At 45.6% G+C, this 13,749-nt stretch overlaps 1 protein-coding gene across 1 annotated transcript in view; it reads left to right on the plus strand.

Annotated features, from left to right (window-relative positions):
* Positions 1-13,115, plus strand: part of FXR2 (fragile X mental retardation, autosomal homolog 2) — a 16,034-nt gene extending 2,919 nt beyond the window's left edge. The window contains exons 2-17 of the mRNA XM_008573843.1: positions 4,402-4,454; positions 4,808-4,901; positions 5,931-6,002; positions 6,117-6,265; positions 6,546-6,639; positions 7,117-7,233; positions 9,235-9,405; positions 9,604-9,682; positions 10,038-10,147; positions 10,354-10,440; positions 10,746-10,968; positions 11,172-11,369; positions 11,452-11,652; positions 11,749-11,844; positions 12,000-12,100; positions 12,413-13,115. Of these exons, the coding sequence (XP_008572065.1) occupies positions 4,402-4,454; positions 4,808-4,901; positions 5,931-6,002; positions 6,117-6,265; positions 6,546-6,639; positions 7,117-7,233; positions 9,235-9,405; positions 9,604-9,682; positions 10,038-10,147; positions 10,354-10,440; positions 10,746-10,968; positions 11,172-11,369; positions 11,452-11,652; positions 11,749-11,844; positions 12,000-12,100; positions 12,413-12,508 (1,941 nt within the window). The 3' untranslated portion in view covers positions 12,509-13,115. The remainder of the gene's footprint in view (positions 1-4,401; positions 4,455-4,807; positions 4,902-5,930; positions 6,003-6,116; positions 6,266-6,545; positions 6,640-7,116; positions 7,234-9,234; positions 9,406-9,603; positions 9,683-10,037; positions 10,148-10,353; positions 10,441-10,745; positions 10,969-11,171; positions 11,370-11,451; positions 11,653-11,748; positions 11,845-11,999; positions 12,101-12,412) is intronic.
* Positions 13,116-13,749: the final 634 nt, after the last annotated feature.

Here is a 13,749-nt window from a genome sequence, read left to right on the forward strand (position 1 = left end):
TCTGGCCATCTCTAAAAAAAAAAAAAAAAAAAAAAAAACACAAATCTGTAAATTCAGTCTCATCTTTCTTCAATTCTCAGTGCCATATACATACTTATCCATTCTGACCTTGCTACTGATTTAATATTCATGACTCAGCAAACTTTGGTGTGATCAAAGAGTGTTTATGTTGCTTCTAGAACCAATAATTTGGGGTGGTCCCTTTTTCCTATCTCAGAATTGGATCCTATTGTTGATTTGCTTCCAGGATAGAACTGCAAATGTCAGATATGAGATCTAAGTTATTTTGTAGCTATCTCACCAACCCTTCTTTTTCTGTCAGAACTTAATGTGTTTTATTTTTTAAGTTGTACTCTCCCAAGTTAAATATGTATTCACCTTCCAGTGCACAATTATCTTATTTTCCAGACCTTGCCTGTATATCCTAATTCCCTTTCCTTTCTTAATGAGTATGGCATCCTCAATTTCAACACATGGATATACCCAGACTCTCTGCTTTTCTCCTAGAACTCCCTCCTTTCTTTTGAGAGCCCAGGACTAGAAGATAGGGTAAAGGTGGGGACTAATTTCAGATCTTCTGATGTGAGGAAATGGAAGTACCTAGGAACCTAGAGCTCTCTCTTCCTCTGTCTTCCTGGTGTTAGGCCCCAGAAGCAAAAGCCAGGGTATGCTGTGACCACTGAATCAAGTCATCCTCTGGATTTAGGTGGCTTTCTAACAGGTTCCACTCACCTGCTCTTGCCCTCACCTGCTTATTTTCCCAGTGAGCCAAGACTGAGCAGAACTTGTAGTTCAGTTTCCATCCCTGGTATCCTTGGAGGAAAAAACCTAGTGTCTGGGGTGAAGGGGTGGAATTGAGCAGAGACAGGATTGGAATAAGAAGTTGGGGATAAAGCTTGTTTCGGAGACTATTTGAAGGAAAAAGACCCTGGAGGTATAAAGGTGAGTGATGTTTGGTTGGATTGCTGAGTGATGCAAGAGATGACTCCATTCTGAGCTTTGCATTTCTGCTTTAGAAATCATGGTAGCTGGAAAAACCAAGGTCATATTTCTATACTCACCCTTAGAGTCATCCCCAACGTGGCAGAGAATTGGATTAGATCCATAGGCATAAGCCTTTGTGAATGAATATATCTGGGAGTGGGAATCTTTTCACGCAAGAGGCAGCAAGTGATTCTCTTCTCCATCTATTTCTTTTCCCCTTCCTCTGTCTAAAATGTTACCTAAAATGTTTTGAAAGTAGGTAATTCTGGCTTGATAAACTACTTCTAAGGCTTGTAGATAGACATTTTAGATAAAGAACTGGATAAAGTCAGCTGAAGAGTCTTGTTGAAATGTTTCTAGAAATCCAGGCACACATTATAAAGGGGGACAAAAAAGAGGAAAGAGATAAAATATTAGTGATTGTGGGAGAAGAAAGGGGGCACTTGAGAAGGAGCCAAGGGAAGAACCCCGAAGGGAAGAGGGACCCAAGCAAATAGTGAGGAGTAAAAGTGCCTCAGAAGACATGAGTGGAGAATAGTAGGAGTGAGTTTTGAATCTGAATGAAGAGTGGAAAAAACATCTGGGGAAGAGAATGTTAGGGAAAGGTAATGCGTGTATAAGAAAGAGGAAGTGCCATGAATACTAATGCCTTGGGCACTGGTAAGGCTCTAAGAAATAACGGGCTTCTTGACAAGACCCTATCCCTAAAGAAGAGGAAGGTGGCTTGTATCAAGAGCAAAGGTTTAGGTTTTCCCACCATAAGGAAACAGCAGTATAGTAAGTGTTTATCATTAACGAATTCTATGAGGTGAGAGCTGTGCATTCTAGAGGGCATTTTTGGTGTTTTCTAAGCTCAGCTTTGTCACTAGCTGTGAAGCTCAGGAATAGTTGTTGTGTGCCTTTTGAAACTTAACTTTTTTTAAAACCCCTAATTTTTTATTGAAGTAAAACTGACATACATTCAATGAAGTACACATATTTAAAGTGTGTAGTTTGTTAAGTTTGGACATATGCCAGTACTTCAAAAAGTACTCTGGAGGGCCGGCCCGTGGCTCACTCAGGAGAGTGTGGTGCTGATAACACCAAGGCCACGGGTTCGGATCCTATATAGGGATGGCTGGTTAGCTCACTGGGTGAGCATGGTGCTGACAACACCAAGCCAAGGGTTAAGATCCCCTTACCGGTCATCTTTAAAAAAAAAAGAAAAGAAAAGTACTCTGGGGGCTGGCCAGTTAGTTAGAGCATAGGCTGATGATACCCCAAGGTCCAGGGTTTGATCCCTGTACTGGCCAGCTGCCAAAAAAGAAAAGTACTCTGGCTCCCACAAGGGCCTTGTGGAAAATAGAATTAAAAGATAGTATGAAGGGCCGGCCTGGTGGCGCACTGCTGCAGTGCGCCGCTTGGGAGCATGGTGGCGCTCCCGCCGAGGGTTCGGATCCCACATACAGACCGGTTCCCGCTCACTGGCTGAGCAAGGTGAGGGCGCAACACCGAGGGTTGCGATCCCGTTGCCGGTCCCGGTCCGGTACGGGCGCGACACTGAGGGTTGCGATCCGTTGCCGGACACGAAAAAAGACAAAAAGGAATAAAAAAAAAAAGATAGTATGAATCTTTCAATGGACTTTTTGAAGTACCCTCGCATGTATATAACTGTGAAACCCTCACCACAATCAAGGTAATGAACATTTCTGTCACTTCCAAAACTCCTCTACCAACCACTGATAAGCTTTCTATTATTACACATTAATTTGCATTTCCTGGTTTTTGACAAAGTGAAAAGACAGTTCAGCAGAGAAAGGATACTCTTTTCAACAAATGGTGCTGGGACAGCTGAATATCCATAGGTTAAAAATGAACTTTGGGGGCCGGCCTGGCGGCGCACTGCTACAGTGCGCCGCTTGGGAGCGCAGTGGCGCTCCCGCTGAGGGTTTGGATCCCACATACAGACCGGTTCCCGCTCACTGGCTGAGCGAGGTGAGAGCGCAACACCGAGGGTTGCGATCCCGTTGCCGGTCCCGGTCCGGTACGGGCGCGACACTGAGGGTTGCGATCCGTTGCCGGACACGAAAATAAGACAAAAAGGAAAAAATAAATAAATTAATTAATTAATTAATTTTAAAAAATGAACTTTGATCAATACGTCACATTGTATACAAAATTTAATTCAGAATGGATCATAAAACTAAATGTAAAACAAAAAACTATAAAACTACTAGGAGAAGACATAGAAAACCTTTGTGGCCTTCGATTAGGCAAAGATTTCTTAGATATGAAACCAAAAGCATAGTCCATAAGAGAACAAATTCATAAATTAGACTATCAAAATTAGAAGTCCCTAATTTTGAGTGTGTGAAAAATAAAGTAGAAAAGTTGGGAGTACAAGGTTGAACACATAGTTTTGGCCTCCTTAGTGAGGATGTAGAAAACAGGAGATTGACCAGCTATTCAGTCATCCCTGTTCCTCTCTCTGATGATCTCAAGATTGGGAGATCTTTTATAAATTTTATTCTCACATTCTCAGCAGTGTCATTCTTCTAGCATTCAAAAATCTGATATCTTTTTTTTTTTTTCCTTTTTTTTGTCTTTTTTCGTGTCCGGCAACGGATCGCAACCCTCAGTGTTGCGCCCGTACCGGACCGGGACCGGCAACGGGATCGCAACCCTCGGTGTTGCTCCCACACCTCACTCAGCCAGTGAGCGGGAACCGGTCCGTATGTGGGATCCGAACCCTCGGCGGGAGCACCACCGCACTCCCAAGCGGCGCACTGTAGCAGTGCGCCACCGGGCCGGCCCCAAAAATCTGATATCTTTTAAGTCCTAATTTTTCATTCCATAAATTGTGTTCATCATTTTGAACCTTGCCAGTGTTGTGATTATTCTCTTAGAAACCAGGCGTCAGGGCACCAAGTTTGTTCTGGTCTCTTGCTCTGTCTGGGAGCTAGACCCTTCTTTCTCTTGGCAGATCCTGATGTCCTCTAGGTGTTCCAGGACAACCTCAAACTGTCTCATGGGATATTCTTAGCCTTGCTGAATGTTGTTGGTATTTTAATTGAACTCTGGCAGGCTGTTCAGCAGAACAGGAAGCAGATATATGGGGAGGCCCTTGTGGGTGCCAGAGTAGACCACCAGTTTCCAGGTTGTTCTGATGCAGGTGGTGCTTTTCCTTCTGCTTAATTCCTATCCCATCTTATTTTTGGATTTTTCCACATCTCTTTCCATGCCAATAGTCTTTCCTTTCTCTCTCCCTCACCATTTATGTTCTTTTCCCAATAAAGTCTTTCTGGCCCTGTATTCAGTCTGCTATGTCCCCATCTAAAAGTCTAGTTTAAAGATTTCCAGTATCTCTTCCCTTGATGGCTAAGGTGGTGGTAAAATGTCATTTTATATTTTTTATTTTTTTTCTAAAATCCATTCTAGGGCTTTGTGAAGGATGTCCATGAAGATTCTGTCACCATCTTCTTTGAAAACAAGTAAGACCTTGGGAATAGAGAATCCAGCATACTAGGTCCTAGAAGGAGAGTGGAGAAGAGGGGGCGGCTGAGTCCTATGAGGCATGTAATAGGTCGGGGAGAGCCAAGGGTTTGGGTGGGCAACTTACATGGATCCCAGGAGAGGAAAGGGCTGAGAATTTGGTGAGGGTGGGGCATTTGACCCACTATTTAGATTTTCTAACAAGAGATGGAAGACACATTTTCTAGCAACGGGTTTAGCCTCAAATTAGTAGGGAAGGTGAAAATCCCCCAGCTGAGGCAGTAACCCCTTCCTAAAGAAATGGGCGACCACATCAGTCTGAATAGCTTTCATATCACTGTTTCTCTTGCAGCTGGCAGAGTGAGAGACAAATTCCTTTTGGGGATGTCCGGCTACCACCTCCAGCTGACTATAATAAGGAAATCACAGAAGGGGACGAGGTGGAGGTAAGGGCCGTGGAGTCCACCCTTTCTAAATATCACCTTTGCCAGAATCCTAGCTCTTCTCTGGTTGGTTCATACTCCTAATTCCCCCACCTAAGCCACCACATCCAGCCATTTAGCCTGTGGAAAAGTAAAATGCAACAGTTCCCTTTCCGTCACTGTTGTGATCAGCCAAACTCTCAGGGAGCCCCTCCCAGTTTCAAGGGGATTCACTTTTCTTCAATTTGTGATAATGGCATCTAAAATCCAATGCCCTCTGATTTTTTTTGCAGCTGGCTGGTACGGGGATCTGAACCCATGATCTTACTGTTATATGGCTGTGTGCTAAGCAACTGAGCTAACCAGCCAGGCTCCCTCTGATTTTTAATTAGTAGCTTCTTCCTCTGGTGTCCTTTATCTTTTGGTTTAGGGTGCATCCCAAGTATCTTAATTCTTATTCCTTTTTGTTTGTTTGTTTGGTGGCTGGCTGGTACAGGGATCAAACCCTGGATCTTGGTGTTATCAGCACCATGCTCTAATCAACTGAGCTAACCATCCAGCCCCTTGTTATTCCATCCTTGATGTTTTTGGTTGGTCTTTGTATTAGCTCATTCCTCTTGCTTATAACAAAATATACAAACTGGGTAATTTATAAAGAAAACAAAATTTATTGCTTACAGTTTCACCGGGCTGGCCCACAGTTTCAGAGGCTGGGAAGTCCAGAGTCCAGGGAACACATCTGTTGGTGTCAACAGTGACTCAGGGGTCTCACAAGGCAGAAAATGGCAGTGCAGAGAGAGAAAGAGAGTCTCACTGCTGTCCTTTTAAAGGCCTCAGAACCATGCCCATGACCACCATTATTAGTCCATTCACTAGGCATGGTTCTCAGATTCTAATCACCCCTATTCTTCCAGGCCCCACCTTTCAATTACCATAATATGATTTCCCTCCCTCTTAACTGTCACAGTGAGGATCAAGCTACTAATACATAAAACTTGGGGGATACAATCCATATCAGTCCTCAGTATTCTTTTATTTTCAATTTCTCTTTAGGTTTATTCTCGAGCCAATGAACAGGAGCCTTGTGGCTGGTGGTTGGCCCGGGTGCGGATGATGAAAGGAGATGTGAGTGATTATGAAGGCCTTTGAGGAACTATAGAACAAATATTTTATTCATAGAAAGCTAAGAGATAGATAGATGCTCAAGTCATCTACAACTTCTTTATTTCCCTCTGCCAGTTCTATGTTATTGAATATGCAGCCTGTGATGCCACCTACAATGAGATTGTCACCCTGGAGCGACTTCGGCCAGTTAATCCCAATCCCCTTGCAACCAAAGGCAGCTTCTTTAAGGTTACCATGGCTGTACCCGAGGATCTGAGAGAAGCGTGAGTATTAGGAATGTCAGCCACTGGGGTGGGCCCTCTTTACAGCCCTTATCTCTGTCCTTATTTCTTTCAGGCCCCACTCCCACTTTTCAGTCTTCTCTGTTGTTCCCCTGGCCCTCTAGAGCCCTTCTTGCTAGGAACTCTCAACTGCTGTGTTTCCCCATCCCTGTTCTTTAGCTGTGGTCCCTCTTTTTCTTATTTATTGGCCTGTTCTTTCTCCCCTGAACCTTTCACTGTACTCCGCCCTCTGCCCTCTGAGCACTTTACTCTTTCTCTGCAGCTGCTCCAATGAAAATGTCCATAAAGAGTTCAAGAAAGCACTGGGAGCCAACTGCATCTTTCTCAACATCACGAATAGTGAACTCTTCATTCTGGTGAGTTTATTCTGCCTGAATTTCACATAAGCCCTTTCAACAATTTTTCCTTTTCCCCTTCTAACCCCTTTGCAGAAAGGAAGGAGCTAAAATATGCTTATATTTATTTGTCAGAGAGGACTGTATTGCTCCTGGCCCAACCTTTACTTAACCTTCTTCGTGTATGACCTTAATTTTTTTTTTTTTTTAACCTGGTATCATATTACAGTCTGGGTTGGAGACCATCTCTTGAATATTTGGGCTTTCAAAAATAGACTGTATAGCTCTCACCTTATGCTTGCTATCTAAAACCACTTCCCTTAGGCACCCAGATTGTCGACCCTTATGAGACTGACAATAATTTTCCTTTTCCCTAGCTTCATTTCTTAACTCCCACTCTTTTCCAGAGACTCAGGTATCCTGATTGCCAGTCCCTGGCTCTCTCCCAGTATGTATTCAAAGTCACTTTTAATGACTTTCCCATTGGTTTCCTCCCAGTCAACCACAGAAGCCCCTGTGAAGCGGGCATCTCTGCTGGGTGATATGCATTTCCGAAGCCTGCGTACCAAACTGCTGCTCATGTCTCGCAATGAAGAAGCTACCAAGCACCTAGAGGTAAGTTTTGCCTTCACTTCCTCCTACTGGATGATATTGTCCTCCTCTCTTCCTACCCCATTCTCTACCCATGCTGTTGTGTTTACAGAACAACTAAGGTTTTGTTCTTGGCCATTAGACCTGGGTTGGCTATTTTATCCCAGGCTCCTACAGATGGCAGAGCTCCATCATGTTATAGTGCAGTTACTTTTAAACTTTTTTTTTAGCCATGGGACCCTTTAATCAAGTGGAATTTTACTTGGAAGCATAAAACAGATTAATCAGAGCAGCTCTGTCTAAAAGTGGAAAGGGGGTGTGGCTCTTACCTCCAATCACACTCCCAAATCACTTCTGGAAACCAAACTGCTCTGTGGGATATATTTGAGAATGATTTGTACACTGGCAAATACCACTGGACTTAGAATCCTGTATCTTATTTTGTCATGTAATTGTCCTTTGCCAAATCATTTGATTTCATTGAGCTTTATCTTCTTCATCTGTGACATTGGAGTAGACTAGAAAATTTTACAAGGTTTTTGAGTTCTGACATCCTATAATTGTCAGATTCCCTTTTCCTAGGTGTTATACCATTCTAAATGAACAGGATGCGTGTGTGTGTTTGAACATCCATTTCCATTTAAGTGAACTGATCTTCTTGGTAGGCTTTTCTCTCAATCTGTGCAAATTCTGGATCATGGTAATCTTTTGCCTCTCTAGGGATGCTGCTCAGGGCATTGGTAGGGAAAAATTCACCATTACCCCCAGATTATACTAACTCCAGTTCCCAATGAACAGGTTTTCTGATGACAAAAGGTAGAATGTCACCTCTCCCAGGACTTGGCCATATTGGTCTGTGGTAAAGTGTACCAGATAAGCTAAGTTAGCCACAGGTGCAGAGTCTTAAGAATAGGGACATGTCTGTGTTTTTAAGAAATTTGCCTTTTGTTGTTTCATTTAAAAATTGTTACTGAAAGTATTGAGTATATAAAGGATAAAAAATATGTATAGCAACACCCTTGAACCCATCAGACAGTTTAAGAAATAAAACCCTTGGCAAACATCTCTAGAAGACACTTTTAAGTCATTTTAGATCCTCTCTGCTCCCCTCCCTCCCTAACTCAGTGATTTTGAGCACCCAACTTAGTTCCTTTTTCTCCTCTTGCCTAGTGTAAATAAATCCTCGTTGTAATTGAACCCTGTCCATCTTGGAATTAGGAAGGATTAGATTGTGATCTGAGAATGTCCCCTTTCAGATATTTTTCCTATGTCGTGCTTTCTAGCTGGGACTCACTCTTCAAGAACCTTTTTTGCCTGAATCCAGGGACCTCTCGAAGAACTGGTTGAGAAATGAAGTGAAATTGTGTTCCATAGACTCATTTTTCTGCTTTTCTTTTCTTTTTTTCTTTTTTTTAAATTTCTTGCGATTGGCTGTTATGGCAATCTGAACTCTTGACCTTTGTGTTATAACACCATGTTCTAACTAAGTGAGCTAACTGGCCAGCCCTATGTTTTCTGCTTTTCTTAACCCCTTGCTTTCTACTCAAATTGTTGGGTTTTATTTTGGGAGGAATTGATATTCGATTGGTTAAGGTAGGAATTCCTTATGCTTGCATGTATCTTGTGAAAAGTACTTTCACAACAACCTTGTCTAATCCTCTTGATAGTCCTGAGAATAAGGTAGGTCAGATATAATAACTTAGCAAATGACAGACCAGAGGCACAAGCCCAAAGTGTGTGTTTTGTTCAGGATCACAGCCAGATAGAGTCAATTCCAGAACTTTGGTGACTTTCAGCCCATACTCTGTCCTCATTACTTCCCTTTCCCCCAAGCCATTAGTAAAGTAGGAGTGGAATTAAAAGTTCCTGAATTTTTCACACAGGTCCTAGTGGTCAACAGACTCCAGGGTGCTTCTGGCTTGCTTTCACACGTTCTTCCGTATTTAAGGTGTACAGAGAGTCAGGTACATGGGACAGGTGTTCTGAGATTTCCACTACAATTCCTACAATTCCTTTTCCTTTCAGACAAGCAAACAGTTGGCAGCAGCATTCCAGGAGGAGTTCACAGTGCGAGAGGACCTGATGGGACTGGCAATCGGGACTCACGGTGCCAACATCCAGCAGGCCCGAAAAGTACCTGGTGTGACAGCCATTGAGTTGGGTGAAGAGACCTGCACTTTCCGCATTTACGGGGAGGTCAGCAAAATGTCTGTCTTTTGTGTCACTTAGGGGATAAAGGGATGAGACTCTGAAATAGAAAGCAAACCTGAGTTATGTTGACTTCCATCCCTGACTGTGGTGGCAGCACATTTCACCAAAGACAAAGTGGCAGGAAGATCATTGTTTGAAATGTAGGTCTTCTGTTTTAGTAACAACTCTCCACTTTTCTCTTAGACACCCGAAGCATGCCGACAGGCACGAAGCTACCTTGAGTTTTCTGAGGATTCAGTGCAAGTGCCCAGGAATCTGGTTGGTGAGTTGGGGGGTGTGTGTATATAAAAGAGTATAGTTGAGGGCCAGATGTGAGATTCTCTAAAGTGATTCTGGGTTTGCCCCAGGGATTGGCACCTCCCTGTGGACTTCCAGTTTCACAAGGACAGAGCAAATAGTCTATATAAGAGTGATAAAAATGGAAGAAAAAATTTCTAGGGATTGTAATCTTTTGTCCTGTGAAAACTCATCAGAAACCTAGAAGCAGGAGAATGAATGAAATGCAATCCATGTAGAGAATGGGGATGAACCCGGAAGACTGTTTACCTTATCTGTTTTTACTCTTCTTTCCTTTAAAAAAAAAAAAAAAAGGCCTAATCCCTCCTTTATCCATTCAGGCAAAGTGATTGGAAAGAATGGGAAAGTGATCCAGGAGATTGTGGATAAATCTGGTGTGGTGAGGGTTCGAGTGGAAGGCGATAATGACAAGAAGAACCCCAGGGAGGAGGTATGGGGCAACCAGGCCTAGAAATTGGTTCCCAGAAGTAGCTGGGATTGTTCTCTGGGGCTGGGACTTCTAGAGGGTGGACCACAGAAACTTGTTTCCCTCTAAATTTAGAGCCCAGAATGATCCCATTGGGTGGGCTCCCCTAGGAGACAGGTTGGGGTTAATACTTCCACTTCACTATCCTTTCTACCTTCTTTCCTCTCCAGGGAATGGTCCCTTTCATATTTGTTGGCACCCGAGAGAATATCAGCAATGCCCAGGCTCTGCTGGAATATCATCTCTCCTACTTGCAGGTACAGAAGCTGGAAGCCCAGGAGAGGAAAGAGCTGAGCAGAGCAAGGGGACTAAAACTGCTGATGGATAAACTTAGGAATTGTGGAATCTAGTTTGTCTCTCTGTGTTGAACAGGAACCATTGGTGGAAATTTGGGGCTGTGGAGTTGGGTCCCAGAATTTTCCTTGTTCACTGTCAATGTCCTCCTCCTTCCGTTCCTGAGAGCTTAGATATGTAGGGACAGTCAAGGTGGAGAAGCATGAACGAAGGAGGCTGTTGATCTTATTCCTCCTTCCATGTCTTCCTCCATCTCCTTCCCAACCAGGAGGTTGAGCAGCTTCGCTTGGAGAGGTTGCAAATTGATGAGCAGCTTCGGCAGATTGGACTGGGCTTTCGCCCTCCTGGGAGTGGACGGGGCAGCGGTGGCAGCGACAAGGCTGGATATACCACTGACGAGAGCTCCTCCTCCTCCCTCCATGCAACTCGAACCTATGGGGGCAGCTATGGGGGCCGGGGCCGGGGCCGGAGGACAGGTGGTCCTGCCTATGGTGAGACGTCTGTGGGAGCGGGAGGCAAGGAGTGGCAGGGCTTGTGGGGAGAGGCAGAGGTCTGGATGGAAACTTGGGGAAGGCTGTGATGGAGATTGCCTGGGAGCCTTTTGAGGGAGAGAGAGAGTTCTTCCAGTTTGGGGGCTGGGATGGGTCCTAGGATGGGATGAGTGGCACTGAATAAAACATACTGTATTCTTTAGGTCCCAGCTCAGACGCTTCCACAGCTTCTGAGACCGAGTCAGAGAAGAGAGAGGAGCCTAACCGTGCTGGGCCTGGTGACCGGGATCCCCCACCCCGAGGGGAAGAAAGCCGGAGGCGGCCAGTTGGGGGCCGGGGTAGGGGACCCCCACCTGCCCCCCGGCCCACCTCAAGATATAACTCTTCATCTATTAGCTCAGGTACCAGACAGCTGGGTTTACAAATGTGGGCCAAAGGCAAGATGATGGACACCTGACTCCCAACTCCTCTTCTTCTGAGCAGTGCTTAAGGATCCAGACAGTAACCCCTACAGCCTATTGGACACATCCGAACCAGAGCCCCCAGTTGATTCAGAGCCTGGGGAACCCCCCCCAGCAAGTGCCAGGCGCCGCCGCTCCCGCCGCCGCCGCACTGACGAGGACAGGACTGTCATGGATGGAGGCCTGGAATCTGATGGGCCCAACATGACAGAGAATGGCCTTGGTGAGGGGTGTTCCTGGAGTCTGAAAAATTAGAGATGGGTAAGAATTGAGGGATGGGAAATTGGATATGTGACTCTTGTTCTTTTCTATGCCACAGAGGATGAATCAAGACCCCAGCGTCGTAATCGGAGCCGTCGCCGTCGTAACCGTGGTAACCGGACTGATGGTTCTGTCAGTGGAGACCGTCAGCCAGGTCAGCTAATGCAGATTTCCATAATCCTTCCTCAGAGCTGAGAGAACAGGATACTTCCTACCGTTTGAAAACCAAGGGTTGGGATTCGTTCTGTTGGTGTCTTGGGGTTGAATCCCTGAGCTCCTTCTGAACCTTCTGTTCTTTGCCTTCCCTAGTGACTGTGGCTGACTATATCTCACGAGCAGAGTCTCAGAGCCGCCAGCGGCCACCCCTGGAACGCACTAAACCCTCAGAGGACTCTCTTTCAGGACAGAAGGTAGGCAGGCAAGACAATTTACTGCACCCCTTTTTTTGTTGTTATTCTGGGTCAGGGAGCACAGGAAAATTCCCAAAGAAATCTGTCATTGAATTGCAGAGTCAGCTATGTCTGACTAGTGCAAAGTTTGAGTAGAATAGAAAGTTTGGTTTTACATTTTCTGGATCCCAGTAACAGTGAAAAGAGCTGATCAGGGAACCAACCCCTGATCACAGATGCCAGGAGGGCGTAGATGGTAAGGAATGTCATAACTTGAGTTTCTACTGACTGCTTGCTTTCTTTTCTCCACTTCCTTTCCTATTTCCCCATCAGGGTGACTCTGTCAGCAAGCTTCCTAAGGGCCCCTCGGAAAATGGGGAGCTCTCGGCCCCCCTGGAGTTGGGTAGTTTGGTGAATGGGGTTTCATAAAACCTCCAGCTCGCATCCCTCCCTTCTCCATCTCGCTTGCTGCCCAACACCATGGCCCTCACAGGCCCAACTGACCTGCGCTGGAGCTGCTCTTATCTAGGGGGAGGGGGGGTGGCACAGCAGCTTGGGTCCCCCCCCAACCTCCAGGAGCTAGGGAGGGGTGTGTAACAGGGTCATACCCCCCTCCCTCTTGTCCACCCTACCCCCAGGGTGAGGGGAGCCTCTCTCCTTCCCCATCAGACTGGATGTGCCTTTATCCTCTAATGCCCCAATCTCTCTGAACACCCCCATTCTCCGCTTGTTGGTGGGGGGTGCTCCTTGACCCACCCAGATTTGACAGTTCAGGGGGGCTCCCCTGCTATCCCTCTTGCCATCCTGTACCCCCCATTTCTGGGGCCTCATCACTGTGGAAGACGGGGATAGTAAGGGTATAAGTGAGTGGGAGGCATGGGGAAGGTTTTGGAGTAGAACCAGGGGTGTGTATGAAGGGGGGTGACAAGGTCCCCAGGGGAAGGGGGACCAACCTTGTCTGGTGGATGAGAAGGCGTATTTATTTTTCACTGTACAGTATTTAAAAAGAGAATAAAAAAATCCAAATGGCCCTCTGGTTCCTGTGCCTTGTCTCTAGTGTGGTCCTTTTGTTTTTCTAGGACTGACCTTCCCTGGCCCCTGGCTCTTGTTTTTTGTTTCTCCACACTCGGTGTCTCTTCATTCTTTAGTGTTCCAAAGATGGTTTTCTGGGAATTCCTGACATTCCTAAATTCCCCTGGCTCAGGTACCCTCCTGATCCACAGGAGGGTGGCTTATGCTTTGTTCCTTCTCTCCCCAAAATTTGCTGGTAAGAGGGAGTTGGGCCACTCCTATACCCTGAGTCACAGCATGGGCAGGGCTGCTCCGAGCTGGAGCTGTTCTTGCTAAGAGCAGAAAGACAAGGCAGTTGGCCTAATCCGATTACCTGAGGCCTGGGGCTTGGGCTTGGCCTTGGGCATGGAGAGGAGGGTTCCCTCACAACAGTCTCTGGAACCCAGGTGTCTGTCTCTCATTCCTTGCTGGTGTTCTGCGCCTGCTCCAGGCTTTGTTTCCAGCATCCACATACTGACCTCTCTATTCTTGGGGGTTGTCCCGGGTGTCCTGGCTCCCCTGTCCGGAGTTAAAATTTGAAAATAAAATTTGCCATAATTTGTACCTGGCTTGTTAGCTCAGTTGGTTAGAGCATGGTGCTGATAACACGAAGGTCCAGG

The sequence above is a fragment of the Galeopterus variegatus genome, unplaced genomic scaffold (assembly GCF_000696425.1).
Source record: "Galeopterus variegatus unplaced genomic scaffold, G_variegatus-3.0.2 Scaffold970, whole genome shotgun sequence".
Lineage (NCBI taxonomy): Eukaryota > Metazoa > Chordata > Mammalia > Dermoptera > Cynocephalidae > Galeopterus > Galeopterus variegatus.